This window comes from Pyxicephalus adspersus, chromosome 4 (assembly GCF_032062135.1).
Source record: "Pyxicephalus adspersus chromosome 4, UCB_Pads_2.0, whole genome shotgun sequence".
NCBI lineage: Eukaryota > Metazoa > Chordata > Amphibia > Anura > Pyxicephalidae > Pyxicephalus > Pyxicephalus adspersus.
The window spans coordinates 68,804,428-68,819,971 of NC_092861.1; the positions used below are offsets into that span (position 1 = coordinate 68,804,428).

At 34.0% G+C, this 15,544-nt stretch overlaps 1 protein-coding gene across 4 annotated transcripts in view; it reads right to left on the bottom strand.

Moving 5' to 3' along the window:
• COL12A1 (collagen type XII alpha 1 chain) overlaps nucleotides 1–15,544 on the bottom strand; it is a 130,384-nt gene that overhangs the window by 62,626 nt on the left and 52,214 nt on the right. For all 4 annotated transcript variants that reach the window (XM_072408527.1, XM_072408530.1, XM_072408528.1 and 1 more), the window contains 13 exons: nucleotides 14,673–14,822; nucleotides 14,240–14,359; nucleotides 13,963–14,127; nucleotides 11,419–11,568; nucleotides 10,298–10,437; nucleotides 9,439–9,568; nucleotides 5,097–5,242; nucleotides 3,832–3,961; nucleotides 2,692–2,831; nucleotides 1,944–2,073; nucleotides 1,287–1,429; nucleotides 1,080–1,212; nucleotides 969–995 (listed from right to left, as the gene is read on the bottom strand). In XM_072408527.1, coding sequence (XP_072264628.1) covers nucleotides 969–995; nucleotides 1,080–1,212; nucleotides 1,287–1,429; nucleotides 1,944–2,073; nucleotides 2,692–2,831; nucleotides 3,832–3,961; nucleotides 5,097–5,242; nucleotides 9,439–9,568; nucleotides 10,298–10,437; nucleotides 11,419–11,568; nucleotides 13,963–14,127; nucleotides 14,240–14,359; nucleotides 14,673–14,822 — 1,704 coding nt within the window. The remainder of the gene's footprint in view (nucleotides 1–968; nucleotides 996–1,079; nucleotides 1,213–1,286; nucleotides 1,430–1,943; nucleotides 2,074–2,691; nucleotides 2,832–3,831; nucleotides 3,962–5,096; nucleotides 5,243–9,438; nucleotides 9,569–10,297; nucleotides 10,438–11,418; nucleotides 11,569–13,962; nucleotides 14,128–14,239; nucleotides 14,360–14,672; nucleotides 14,823–15,544) is intronic.

Below are 15,544 nucleotides of genomic sequence, written 5' to 3' on the forward strand. Positions count from 1 at the left end.
AAAAAAAAAGTTAATTCTACGCCATGTAACTGTATGATTTTTTTCTGAATAAAGATGGAAAATGGATGATTTAGGGCCATTTCAGACCTGCAGTTTTTTAATGTTCTGCTGCAGGCTAAACTGTAGTTCCTAATTCTCTCATCTAAGTGAATAGGAGTAGTTGGGAACCATTTTGTGCACGTTTGCACGCTATTGTTGCTGTAGTAGATTACAGAGTGATTACGGAAAGCAACAAGTGGCTTATGGACACACAAGGGCAGCAATCATATGCAAATGCATTTATACCTGTCTGTGGCTAATCAGGCAGTTTTCTTTAAACATACTTTGGCACACAGATGCATTGATGTTCACTGAGCACCTCTATTTCAACATAGTTGCTCAAAAGTACTAAAAAAAAATTACTGTGTAAAAAACCAAAATAAAATTTACCTTGGCATTATCATTGCTTTTAGCTATATCATGAATCATAATTCACAGTTGATGAAATGTAATAACTTCAGAACAATAAAAAGCTAAAGAAGAATAACAAAAAAACTATGCTGGCAATGGGAATTCTGTCTAGGAGAAAGAAAAGCATTTTTACTTGTGTCAACCCTCACTTCTCTACAATCACTGAAAACCCTTTTTTCTGTCACTCAGGGCAGGAGCATAGTTTCCTTACTTAAAATGTAGGGCTATGGATACTGCATTGTAGGCAATTACACCAGTGCTTGCAACTGCAGCATAAGGTGCATTACAGAGGAGGCTGCAGGAGAGTGGTGACACCGAGGAGGTTGAAGGAGAAAGGAAATAAGAAATAAGTAGAACTTTATGTAATCCCTCAAGAAAATAATACAATTCTTACAGTGTGGGAATACCTCTACTACAAAGAGATTTTTTTACATTTTTTTCGAGTTGTATTTTTGAGTTCAAGGTAAGTGTTTTGCACATAATTATAGACAATAAAAGCAAAAAGAAAAATCACTTACTTGGAGTTGTAATAGGTACTTTGGGTACTAGAAACAAAAGTAAAGTGATTAGTATAATCAGATAAAAACACAATGTACAAATAACAAACTAAAATAAAAAGCTAATATTACATGTTCGCTCAATGCCCATCAGATCCTCGCTCTCAGATTCATCAGGGTACACAGCAGTAATTGAAACATCATATGGAGTGTCAGAGTCCAGCTCATCAAATACCAAAGTGTTCTTATCCCCATCCACAATGGTCTGCAACACATAATTATATTTTAAAGTCTGATCTATTTCAATTTAATTACCTTCTCTAGTGAAACCATGTTTACCTCTTTCTTCTGTTCTGGCCGTCCAACGGGTGCCCAAGTTATCCTGTATAAGGCTACATCAGGTGCTCCATGGTCCCAAGTGCCACGGAAACTTTGTCTTGTTATCTCAGAGAATCGGAGGTTGGCTGGTGCTGGCACTGTAGCTATTCCCATCCAGAAAAAGCAAATATTTTACTGATTATATTTATATTATCACATAATACACCTTGACATGATTAGTAATTGATAATGTTGGTAATCTATTATAATCATTACCTGTCTGAAATGTGATATCTATGTAATCAGTTATGTAGTGTACTGCAAAGTTGTACAGCAACTAATGAAATTTAGGCCTATTCAAATCAGATGACAACAAGATGAATGAATTCAGGTTGGAGACTATGGGTTGCTTTATTTTGCATTTTGAATAGTTATATAATCCTAATTCTTTTTTTGTGTTCTATATAGTATACTGAGACTAGGATTACTACACTAGTAGTAAGGTTATTCTTGCTAGATAATATTTCTTTACCAATGGCCTCACTATCTTGAATACAGTAAATGAATAATAATAATGATACAGATATATTAGCCATAAGGTCATATTTATAAAAGTACAACCAGTTTTGACCGATTTGATCAAAGTGTTTTTTTGAAGTACAAAGTATTGGAACCCACCTGTAGTGCCTTGTGTACTTCGGGGATGGGAATTTCCCCCATCCAACACTGCAGTGACACTGACATCATACAGAGTTTGTGAGAAAAGGTCAGTTAATGGTGTACTTGTCCTTTTGCCATCCACTTCAACCTAAAAACATGAAATGCATAATGTGATAAGGATAGTAAAAAAACATGGCACATACCATGCATTTAACATATTACATAACACATGAACTTTACATTTTTCTTTTCCATTTCTCTCAGGGATCACCTATCCACACATCGTTTTTTACACATCTACATTACACACATCCACACATTATCGACAATCTAAGGGGGTATTCCTTTACTAACATTTTATTGTTCAGGCACAGCACAAATTTTACTGTCTGCTTTTCCATTATTATTATTCATTTAAAGAACAATGTTACTTAATGGGTTGTTGTGCAGAGCAGGAGGGTTTAATCTAATAAATATCTGCTCATGGTATATTAACATATAAGGTTATACAATTGTGCACTGTAGATAGGATGTATCTGTAAAAGATACCTCCAGGGTAAAAAGGTAGAGAAAGGCTACTATAGATTTTTTGGATTGTAGCTACTTTTATTGTAAATAAAACTAGTTCATGCTCAAGAAAGTTATATATATTAAAGTAATAGACTAAAATCATCAGATTACTAAATAAATAACTAAGATTATCAGATTAAAATATAGTGCATATATGACAGATAATTCCTATCCTGCACACACAGTTTATTCCCACCTCTTTGTATTCCTCCTCATCTTCTGTTTTGTATTTCACTATGTATTTGAGGACATTTCCAGGGGCAGGATCCCATAATACATTCATAGAACTGTGTGTAACATCTCTGAGTCTTACATTTCCTACTCCTTGAACTGGCACTGAAAAACAAATGGTATATTACAGTTTATTCCAAAAATGAAAAGATGGATATAGAGTTCAGTGACTGTGTTATATATGCTACAGGTATTTTTACAATTTAATATTCTGACTTACTTTGAAGTTCCATTCAGATAGAATGGAGAAGAATTTATTGCTGCTTTCTTATTTGGTATTTCTGACCTCACTATTTGCTTTAGGAGGTGTTGTAACCAATACATAAATAAAAGGGTTCAAAATGTTATTAGATGGCTATAGAGCAGTGGGATTCTCTTAATTTTTTTTAATTTTCCATTATCTTTTTGTTGTGTGTCTGGGGACATCAAGTGAGGAGAAATCGTCCTGATGGACACATAGAAAGTCTTCTAAACCTTCCAACTCTTCCCAAAACTTAGTTTAAAAAATGTTAAACTAAAAAAATACTATGTTTATATTTATACCTTAAGCCATTTTTTAAAAACATGTTAACAATAGACCATAGAACATTGATGAGTATTGAAATAGGAAATGTGCTTCAAAGCTAATGAAACACAGCATATCTAATGTTCTGCTTTATCATTTTAGGACTGAAAAGACAAAACTATGGTATTCCTATTTTCACCAGATACACCACATGTACAATTCTTTGCTGTCCAGCCTCCCAAAATTTCAGATTATGCTTTTTCGATAATGAAAACTGTGGTAAAAATGAATTTGCAACACATATGAAAGTGTGAAAGGCAACTAAGCTAGATAAAAATTGACTGACTGAAGTACAAACTTGTGTGCAGTTTTTTTTATTGTTGGGCATTATGTCTGCAAACCCAGGCATAAACCATCAGTGCACATATCTTTTGTTTGAAATATGCTATACAAATGGTATATTTATGCTTTCAAAGTTCATAGCACAGCACACGCGTACCACAAAATGAAGTATCAGGCTCAATATGTAAAGCATTTGTTAGATTATCACAAATCATTTTCCAGCTGCTTTAGTATCTTATCTTTTATACTTCAACTTACATGTGACTTCCTGAGCTGTGAGAGGGTCACTGGTAAGATCATCATAAAGTGCATAAACAGTCAGTGTATATTCCGTATTAGGGAATAATTCCTCCAATCGCACGTCAGTAACAGATGGGCCTACACGCATCTGAAAAAGACAAGAAAAAAACATGTTTAAAATATGCTATACAAATATATACATAAAAACCTTGCTAACTGCATTGACAAACCACAATCAAAAGTGATAAAAACCTCAAGCTAAAAATCAGAAGTGCTTGTAACTTGGGCTATACACTTCACTATCCTTGTAGCTTAGAGACTTTTTTTCAGTGGTGTTTATTAAGTTTTTCACAAGAACTAAAATACTAAATACTAATTTATATTTGCACAATTAATATTTAAAAAAAAAAAAAAAGTTACAAGACCAAGTTTTTTAAAATAGGACATAATAAAATAAAAGAGAATTCAGCAAAAATGGTATGTTGGGTAAGGTGAATAGTCACGCAACCATGAAAACTGGTTTGGCAGCAAATGATTTGAACATTGTACAAGATGAATGGCACAGTATTGGGGATCAGGGCCCCAAGAAATGTCTCTGTAGTCTTTAGAGTCTATAAAAACAGCAATGGGCAGAAGAAAACTGGGAATGGTGGAAATTTGAAAAGGAGCATATATTTGAAGTGTGAAGACTTTTGTTTTTAAAATTGAACATATTCATCATTATGGAAATTGACTGGAAAATGGGCTGTGGACATGATTATCCAAATGTTTTAGAACGGAAAAAAGCACTGACTTCAGCAATTTTTTCAATCATTTTAGCTATTGATTTAAGCTGCGTACACACGGCAAATTTTTCTGCCAAAATCTGCCGTGTGTACAGTCGGTCGTCGTCCATCGTCCGACGACCGTCCTGGCGGATCCATGGACGATGGACGACAATCGATCCTAATGAAAGGGAAGGGGAGAGCGCGCAGCAGGGTGCCGCTCCGTCGCTCTCCCCCTCCCCTCTCCATAGAGCATGAACGGTGCTGTATGTACAGCATCGTTCATGCATCCTGCAGTCTTTTCTCGTTGGAAAGGATCGTGAAAGATCCTTTCCAACGAGAAAAATTGCAGGTGTGTACGCAGCTTTATTTATTTGTCTGGATTTACATGTCAACATTGGCAGAAGAGATTAGCTCATGTGAAAACAATTCAAGGAAGAAGATTCTCCTAATAATATTATCAGATAACCCGATTTCTGACCTTCTATTTAGGTTGGCTGTCAGACCAGCATTCCTCACCTCTTTCTCTGTAGAAGGAACAGTTGCATTGACAGGCTCATATAACAAAAGGTATCCAGTAGCTCCACCGGCAGCTTCCCATCTTGCTCTCATCGTTGTTGTTCCAATGTCATAAATGTTAAGGTTTCTAACAGAAGGGATGGGCACTGTTGAGGTAAGGAATACTGTGTTATTTTTATGTACACTATTTGTGGATTACTTATTTAAAGCAAACCTGATTGAAGCCTAATACATATTTGTGGATTACTTATTTAAAGCAAACCTGATTGAAGCCTAATACATACTGAAATTCTTTTATTTTGTTGTGTGTTTTGTTTAACTCGTTAAATCAATGGCTGTATCCCTGTGAAGCCCCATGTGTCCTGAACCTGCTTTGTGAATAGGGTCTCAGCTTTTCTTCAATTCAAAATTAAAAGCCAACACTTTTATTCTGTCTTTTACCTGTCAAATAAATGCTAGAGCGCCTACTGCCTAGCCAGGCCTTATATTTGAATGTTTACATACATTAGGTTGAAGTGGTGACACTTGAAGAAAGAAGGGCTCAATGTTCAGAATGGGCTATGGATCTATTGTTATATTCTCAAATATTTTTTTTTTTACATGGCTCAAACAATAAGCCACCCTAAAAAATTCTTTTTAAAAAAAGTGATATGTAAAATTGTATTAGATTTTTAAAATCAGAGAGGAAAAATTAAGAACTTAAAAACTAAGGCAAGGATACCTCTTTTTGGAAATACCAAAATTTGGAGTTCTTGCTTAACATCTTGTCATTTTGGAACATCCAAGGACTGCCAATCAGATATTTTGGACTTGTCTGCATCCTTTTAAAATTTTGATGAATGGTATATAAACTGACCCAGAATTACTGTGTAAAAAAATTCAATCTATTACAGTTAGGTTTAAAGGGAACATACAGTTTTTGGGACTTTTCAGGCCAAACCAAAACTAGGATAAAATATTTTGCATAAAAACCTTTATTTCAAAACACCAATAATGTTTAGACATATAAAAAGACTAATCATGTAATCAGTATCTCCTGTAAAGACACAAAAATAGTTTATAATCTGCTTCTTCGGGACACTTTTAGGAGATCTTTACCATTAGTACATAGTCCAAGAATTAATGTATATATGTATACAATATTTATATATAGACAACAATATATAAATAAATTGATGACACGTATAACTTACAAGGTTGCCTACATCAGTCCAAACATTCCATGACCATTATGATGGTATAGCAATTGAGCAAGAAATAAGGGCAACAAACTGTGCAGCGTCTCCAATGAGCTCATGATTCAATCCTATTAAGAATAGTGACACTAGATGGATTGAATCAATTGCAAAACACTTCAGTTAATTAATGAATAATTGTATGCATGTTTATAGTTAATGCCCTGCTGATATTTGATTATATTTTTTAAATCTTAATATATAAGGTTCTTTTAAATCCCTATATTTATGCTTATTTCCATACTTATCAATAATTAATATATTAGGGTAATTTAATAAATGGTAAAACAATTGCAAGGTAAAACTTAATTAAAACATTCTTTGTGATTATGCATGATGTCATTATTCATGAATTCATTGCTTTGAAGTAAAAATAAGGTGGGGGGATTTTCCTTCTTGTTTCTAATTAAATGAGTTTACAAATATTTATTTGATCAAGTTTGAGTAATCATTTATATTAGTATCAGTAAAAGTAATGTATCCTTATTCTTAAGGAAAATGTATACCTTAATAGTCCATATGTATTTGGAGGACATCTCCCCAGGAAAAAGGTGAAGATAAAATGACAAGATCTATATAGTGAAGCAGAACATGTGCATATAAATGTCCCCTGTATTCAGATTTCAAACTCATAAACTCAAGGGAAGGTACCAAACAATCCTACCTGTTTTCTGAAGATGGCCTTAATGGTCACCATGCAGAAGAAGTCAAAAATGATGGCTGCAAGAGCCAGAGTAAGAGGAGGTTTAAACTCAGTGCAGCGGGTGGACCTTGTCCCCCTGGTGCCAGCCCCCCTGCCCTTTGGGTGATGGACGCTTAACATCATGCCCGGATGACGTGCCTGTGGACGCGCCGGCTGACGTACCTGCAGACATGCCTACCTGACGTGGGGTGAGTCCCTGATTTAAACGCCTGGCTTTCCCCACATCAACATCCCGGTATTTTTTGAGCAGTGTTGTGCACGGAGGCGTCTCCTCTTACTCTGGCTCTTGCGGCCATTATTTTTGACTTTTTACTCCACAGTAATGAATTGATAAATAATGACATCATGCATAATCACAAATCTATAGGAATTTTTTTAATTAACTTTTACCCTGCTATTGTTTTACTATGTATTAAATTCCTCTAATATAATAATTATTGATAAGTATGGCAATAAGCATAAATTAAGGGATTTAAAAGAACCTTATATATTGAGTATATTGAGAGTAATAGATATAATCAAATATCAGCAGGTGATTAACTATAAACATGCATCCAATTAATCATTAATTAACTGAAGTGTTTTGCAATTGATTCAATCCATCTAATGTCCTTATTCTTCATAGGATTAAATTATGAGCTCATTGGAGATGCTGCACACTTTGTTGCCCTTTTTTCTTGCTCAGTTGCTATAACATAACGGTTATGGAATGTTTGGACTGATGAAGGCACCCTTGTAAGTTATATGTGTCATCAATTTATTTATATATTGTTGTCTATTTATAAATATTTTATACATATACATTAATTTTCGGATGATGTACTAATGTTATAGATCTCCTAAAAGTGTCCTGAAAAAGCAGAATATGTTTACAGCAAAACGTGTCTACAACTTGTAAACCATTCTTGGTGTCTGTACAGGAGATATTGCTTACATGATTAGTCTTTTTATATATCTAAAAATGATTGATGTTTTGAAATAAAGGTTTTTATGCAAAATATTTTATCCTAGTTTTGGTTTGGCCTGGAAAGTCCCAATAAACTGTATGTTCTCTATAAATGCTTTTCAAAAATAAGGAATGTGGCCTACTGGTAATCTATTAGAGGAATCTCTATATTTTTGTTATTATTGTTAAATGGTAAATATCTGTTAAAGGATTTATTTTTGTTATTATTGTTAAATGGTAAATATCTGTTAAAGGATTTGTATTTTAGTCACAGATTTTTGGATACATGCGACTCTGTATAGGCTGTAAATTTAAGTGAGAATATTTAATTTCATTTTTGAATCTATCTGTCCTTTTGAAAACATTAGCTTTCTAAATTGTTATGCCTCAAAGTCAGTGAATAGAGTGGGCTGGTGTAGAGTGGGCTGTTGTACATCGCTATGATTCATTTACTGGGACCTCATATTATTTGTCTGTTTTTTTTCCCCTACATTCATCATTAAATATTATGACATGTTGTCTTTGTTAGGTCAATGACATGGGTCATTTGTAGGCATTCAATATGGTTTTAATTAACAGAAAACATATGCTTTAACTATTTCTTGCTAAAAAACATTTGCTTGCTTTAAATATGATTAAATGAATACCACATGTGGCAATGTGTATAAAGCCAGTGATCTAAGATGTTTAGAATTTGGAGATGCTCTTATTTAGCAAATGACAATGGGGAAAGATACCAGTTTTTATGTGGGTCATAAAAACAATTCTGGTTGTGCAATTGTTGGAATTCACCCTTATTGTTGAGTGAAAGTTATGCTGAAGTCAACTTTACAATAGCAGTCTATTTTAAGAAAATGTTCATTAAATATTTGATTTATTATAAATAAAATCAGCAGAATTGTAAGACCTTATCAGCAGACAAAACAATGTCTCCTCAACATATGAATAACAAATTGTTCCCAAAATTTACTTTTTACTGTTGATATATACATATCAATGAGAAAAGCTCAAACACTGGGCAGATGATGGAATGTAGATGTTATATATCACTTGGACCATCTTTCAGATTATTATCCTAAATGTATTATTGAAAGTATATTTGTAAAAGTATAAAAAAAGTATGCTAGAACATGAGCAACATGTGCCTCATTATCCCTTTAATACTTATTCAAGAGGTGGGTGACATTTTTGTTCAAGCAAAACTCCACTTTAGCCTTACTTTTTATGATCACACTTTCTAAAATGACTTTACCATAAAGCACTACTTCTGTAATTGTCAGATTGTCAAAGCCACAGTAAAGAGCAACAGAAGAAGAGAAGACCTAAACCCAATTTTCAAAAAAAATACACACATAAAACAAATGTGGAAATATAAGAACAAAAACAGAAACAATTGATGCAATTGTAACTAATATTTTTTTTAAATAAATTAGTACTTAGTACTAAAAAAAAACATACATGTTGTTTCTTGGCCAATCAGTGGCTCACTGCTTTCTCCTTCTACCACTGAATACACTTTGACAACGTATTCTGTTTCAGGCTTGAGGTCAACCAGTACTGTTGATCTGTCATTTCTGCTAACAATAACCTAAAAAAAGAAATCAAATATGAGAAAGAGCAGGCTCGCATTAAAATGCAAATAATACTAATATTCTGATAGTCTTGTGCTATTCTTAATCTAAAGACCAGACCAACGCCTAACTCTCTGGTGGGATAGAAAAGTGGTCCAACAACGTAAATGGTTTCAGATCAACTATAATTTAGATTCTTTAGTGCTTTAGTGGTGCCTATGCTATTTTTGTCACCTCTATTTTAAAACAAAGGCAGAATAGCTTTAGGTGTAGAAGTAGAATCAAACAGAGAGCATTGTATGCATTCTGACACAACATCCATATTCTGTTTATTTCACTTTTGATGACAAAAATATGACATTTTATCCATAATATATGTAATAAAGGTGATATTACCTGCACTATTCATTGTACTCTGTTTGCTTTAACGTCTACTTGTTTGGCAAAATACTGAAAACAATGTTAGGATGCTGCCTGCTAATGGCAACAATCCAAATCTGTAAACATACAGTTCCTAATAGGTTGGCAAATGCCATTGCACAAAGTTGCCCTTTATGGTATGTTACCAGGTACTGCATGCTCATACAGGCTATTCATTTTAAGCAGAAGCAAACCAATTATAGGTTTCCCAATATACTGATCAACTGCATAAACAGAAGCATACATAATAAATTCTACACAGATTATCACACGTGAAATTTGCAGCTGATTTTCTAGGACCATTTCTGTGTTTATTTTAAACTCACCTCTTGAGGTCTACCTCCAGATAGTGGATAATATTCGACTCTGAACTTGTCCACACTGTGAGATGGTGGAACCCATGACACTCTAAAAGACCGAGGAGTGGGCTCTGAAGTTCTCAGGTCTGAAGGAGCTTCAACGTCACCTAAATAAACAGTGAAATCATTGTAAAGTTTACTATGCTATTAAAATAAAATAAAAAGCATATGCTTTCAGGCTACTGAAAAAAACTATTTTGCATTATAAAGAAAGACTTTAGTGTGCACGAGGCATGTAAAGGCTTTTCCACAGAGTATTCCCAAGGAACAAGGAGTGCCAATGAACACAGACTGCCTCAGGGTCAGGATAGGTAATGCAAGAAAGTGAGAGAAATTGCATAAAGAAGAAAGTTACTTCTGGCAGCCAGAAAATTGGGTGTGTGTGATAAAAAATAATTATATTTTCTAAGTGCTTACTTTACATTTTTTTACATGCCGTAAATCAGAGGAAAACTATTCTGCATCTGGTAATTTTGATGAATACTAATCATATTTACTTAAAAGGTAAGAAAACTGTATCACAAGGGAGGGTGCACAATGACTTCTCTTTGCCAGATGTACTTGGAAGTCAGAACATGGAGAAGATAACGTGTATACATTTTACCACAATCTAAATAAAGCTGGACTTCAGGTAGATTTTACAAAGACACAAAGCAATGTAGTTATGTAATAGGTCATCCCTTGTACAGCAACATCCATACTGGGAGGAAAAGTACTTGTGCTGACAAGTACCACGTTGATGTGTGGGTAGAGAGATATGCCTATCAGTTGTTGCTCCTTCACAGACCAATCAATGTCTGGGGCAAGAAGGTGACCTAGCTGTGATGTTTAACTGCATTATAGAAGGGTAAGGTCACCAAGCTGTATGTTCTATCAGGGGTGTGTAATTCTAAGGACAGAACAAACAGAAATTCAAACAAATTAGCAGGTTGGACCGCTCCAGTATATCTCAATAGTGCACTTTGCTGTTTTGCCTGGAGTTCAGCTTTAAGTCTTTTTAAAATTAAAGAATTCAGTGTACAATTTATCATACAGCGGTTGATTTTATTGCCTATAACATCACAGTATAAAAAAAAGGTACAACTCACTTCCACCCCCTTTGACACTGTTACACAGGTTATTTGTGAGTGGATCGACAATATTGGTGAGCAGGTTGAAGTCTTGTACATTAAATACATAAATACTATCTGGGTCAGTAGCAATTTCCTTCAGTTCATTTTCATCTGCATTCTTTATACCTAAAATTAGAATGAAATCAACTGTTTAGAACATCTTCAAATGACACAATATTAAATATTATACATAACAAATCTTACAAAATTTACAGAGAATGTGGAAAATTCATAAGAGGAATATAAAAATTAAACACTTCTATAAACTCTACTTCAAATCTATCTATTGATCTATCTAACCATTTGCTAAATACAGAACCCCATTTTAAATACTAGTTACAATTGTTTTACCAAGGAATCAATTTCCCTCTGTCTTTTAGTTGTAAAAGCTTTCCTCTAGTTGCCTTTTCTCCAGCATTTTTTCCAGTTCCAGCAAATTTGCAGTTTAGTACTAAACTCTGAACTGAATTTTGGACGTGGACAACATTATGTTTCCTTTCACTAAAATCTTCTGCTAAGACATATATAGGGGGAGTATCTTGCTGGCTTAATATTTAAAAGGATACTCAGATAACTATCTAAATATCAGTCAGTCCACCCTGCAGCACCAGTGTGTATTTACAACTATTCAACATAAACCTTTACCTGTCATCATACAAAAGACATGTAATGTGAAGTTGCATTTACAAAAAAGATATTGCTACATGGTCACTGCTACTAGCTATTCAACTTCCGCAATTAATATATTAGATTATATTCCAGCAGTGGGCTATGAAGAACTTTTAAAACTTAACAGTAAACACTTTCGTAAAAGAAAAGCTAGCCATGTCTAGCCAACCATCAACATTCTGACTTCTGGACACCCACTATCCAAAAGTCATTTTGATACATACAAGACTTTTTAAGGTTTATGAGTAACTGCTACTAACTGTGTAAGATTTTATCTGAAAGTTAAAAAAAGGACAATCTACCCATATTTTCCTTCAGGGTTTCCTTCATACTGCACTATTTACCCTTCATGTTGAATTAACATACAGCTAGTCCCCGTGTAAATGGCTTACTTTATTTACTCTAAAAAATTCTGTTCCATTCATTTAGCTAAGCTCCGATTTGTGTGTAGTTTAATATCATCTGCTGGGCAGAAGGCTGGCAGTATACCTAGATACCCCAGGCAATGTGCCAGCTCTATGATGCTGATCTGAGGCTGGAGGAAATCTGGCCATCCAAAACATTTTGCAATAAAAAATGTTTCCAGTGGACTCATGCTTTGCCAGTAACACAACTATGTAGCAAAAATCCTAATATACTCTAGTTTATTTCATATTTTATCCCTTTTGGTTTATTGCAGTTCTCAATTTGTACTTCAGCAATAGATTAGACAATCTTTATGTAATACACCTGGTAATAATTCATTTCTAAGGATAAGTAGAACTTGCAAGAATATTATTTTTATATCTATATTTCTCTGACATGTAATAAATAATAACTCTTGCATAAATGTTTTAAAAACTTAAAGCAGAGCTAAATCATCCAATCCTTTACAGCCAAGGAAGGTGCTATCTTAGCCTTTAGATCTGAAGATATCATGTTGCAGAACATGATCAGCAATGTCAATGGCCATTTGGGGACTTTGATAGTTCAGTTAGGAACTTAATTAAGCATATTGTCAATCTCAGAAGATTATGCTAGAAGCTTAATTTAAACAGTTAATTGGATAACTTTTGTGAAACAGTTATTTGGTTGGTTTACTTTTTAATTTCTGAGCTTGATATGAAGATCAAACGAACTAATAAGTACAGTGTTTGGTAAAGTGAACAAATAGAGACTGCCATTAAATTATTGTTTGCCTGTCAAGGTCTACTTAGAAAAATTATTTTATTCCTAGTCACCTTCCTATATTATTCCTAGTCATCTCCATTGTCAAAGGTCTCCCCTGACCAGCTTCAGTTGGCTAAAATCTTTAGCTAGTTTTTTCTTAAATCGGGGGCAAACCATTTCCACAGTGCATATGAAAGTATGTCTCTTAACGTGATCTGCTAATAAATAATCAATAAATCAGCAAGTATCAGCAGCATTTTGGGTAACAGTAATTATAAAAATTGGAGGGTGATATTAGAATGTGTTGTTACAGGCTTTAATACATGGCTTTCACACATAGGTATAAATGCTGATTGTTTTTCAGACTGTAAACATTACTAATTACAGAAAGTAATTATGTCCTGAGCAAAAATAATATTATTGCTATTATTTGCTGTGTTTTTTAAAACAGAGAATGTTGCTGTAGCGAACTATGCATGCAACCAGAACACCTAGTGTACTTCATACGGACTGCCTTAACACTTATTTTTTACCCATGAGCAAAAATGTCTAGCAAAATTGTCTCTGTGGTAAGTTAAAATAAATTATTTCCTGCTGCGTGACAGATGTAAAAGGCTATATATACAGTTTAAAAAAACTATCTGCTTTTCTTTACAGTTAAGTTCAACATTTCAGTTTCAGTTTTTTAATGCTGCTACTTACCAATGGCATACAGTTCTATTCCTTGGTCTCTTATCCTTTTTGATGGAGCAACAATGTCATCTTGTGATTTTCCGTCAGTAATAAGCACTCCAATTTTGCGAGATCTGGGTCTCATGCCAGCCTCTGACTTGAAATTATTTTGCAAGATGAAATTCAAAGCCATGCCTAATAACAAACAATAAATATAATAAACAGTGAGCCCAGGGGTAACTTGTTGTAATAAATATTGTAAATATTTCATTGTGCTTGTTTCATGTTAGGCAACATTGTAATATACCTGTAAGAGTGTTGCCCCCTTTGTAAGGCAGATTTGCAACAGCATCCATCAAAGACTTCTTAGTGGGGTGAGCATTAAGTTGCCACTCAGTTCTGGGATCTCCGCTGTACTGGGCAAGGGCTAACATAGAAACATATTTAGAATAGGGTGTAATACCAAGTATGAAGGCAAACATATATATCTTTGTCAGTGTCATATCAAAAGCCAAGTATATTCAATGGTCGTAAAGAGGTATAAAATATTTAATCTGCAATAAGGTCTACTGTTAAATGTTTAGTCTAATAAATAAGTAAAGTAAATAGGGTATTGTTCAGCGAAATCATCCAATCATGTGCAAATCTTGTTATTTTAACTTCCCTTGCACATGACTTGTTTTGTGACCATATACATTTTTTGTACAGTGTAAAACCTTAAATTTATTTGTATCACTCACCAATCTGTACTCGCTCAGGACCAATCTCAAAGACCTCAACCAATCGTGAGATGAAGGACCTGACAGTCCTGAAATTTGGGCGGCCAATACTCCAAGAACCATCTACCAGCAAAACTATGTCTGCAGCAGCATTAGTTTTGCATTCCAGGCCTGTTACATTGATTATAGAAAAAAATTATTTAAGTATAATGGTAGGATGGTTGGGTACCAACAAACCAATAAAATTAAGCTTGCATTAGGAAAAACAATTAAAAAGAGTTGATGGCAAAAGGAATGAAAGCAGTGAAAGAAGTAGAAGACAAAGACATTCACAAGATGGATAACCCACCACAATTACAATAAAACATAAAAATATCAACATAAAACATTATATAGGACATCTGTTTGATCCGTCTTGAAAACATTGTTCCTGTGGCAAATTGTGCAGCCTGTGTGGGAGTCATTTCATTTAGAAAACTGATGCCAAAATGATAACTTGAGACATGAGTTATTTCATATACGCCTTTGACATTGGATCCAAAGAGAGTAAAATAAGGTATATAAAAGCAAGTTCTCTTCTGCTTAAAAAAATAACCTAAACTTTAGCAACAGAACAGAGATAAGGTACAAAGGTTAAATAGATACACAAAATATTTACTATACAATTTTCCAGACACATATATTCAGCATGATGCATAGTGTAAACACAATGGGCAGTAACTTTGCAGACATATTTAAATTGCAAAGATAAAGTAACAGGAATGTTACAATGTCAGATAGGAAATACAGTATAATGTTAACAAACGTTAGTTGTTGATATCATTTGTGCCAAAAAATCCACATAGTGTACATTCTGTTCAGAGCATTTTCTGACCGCAGTTCTAAAGTAGAGG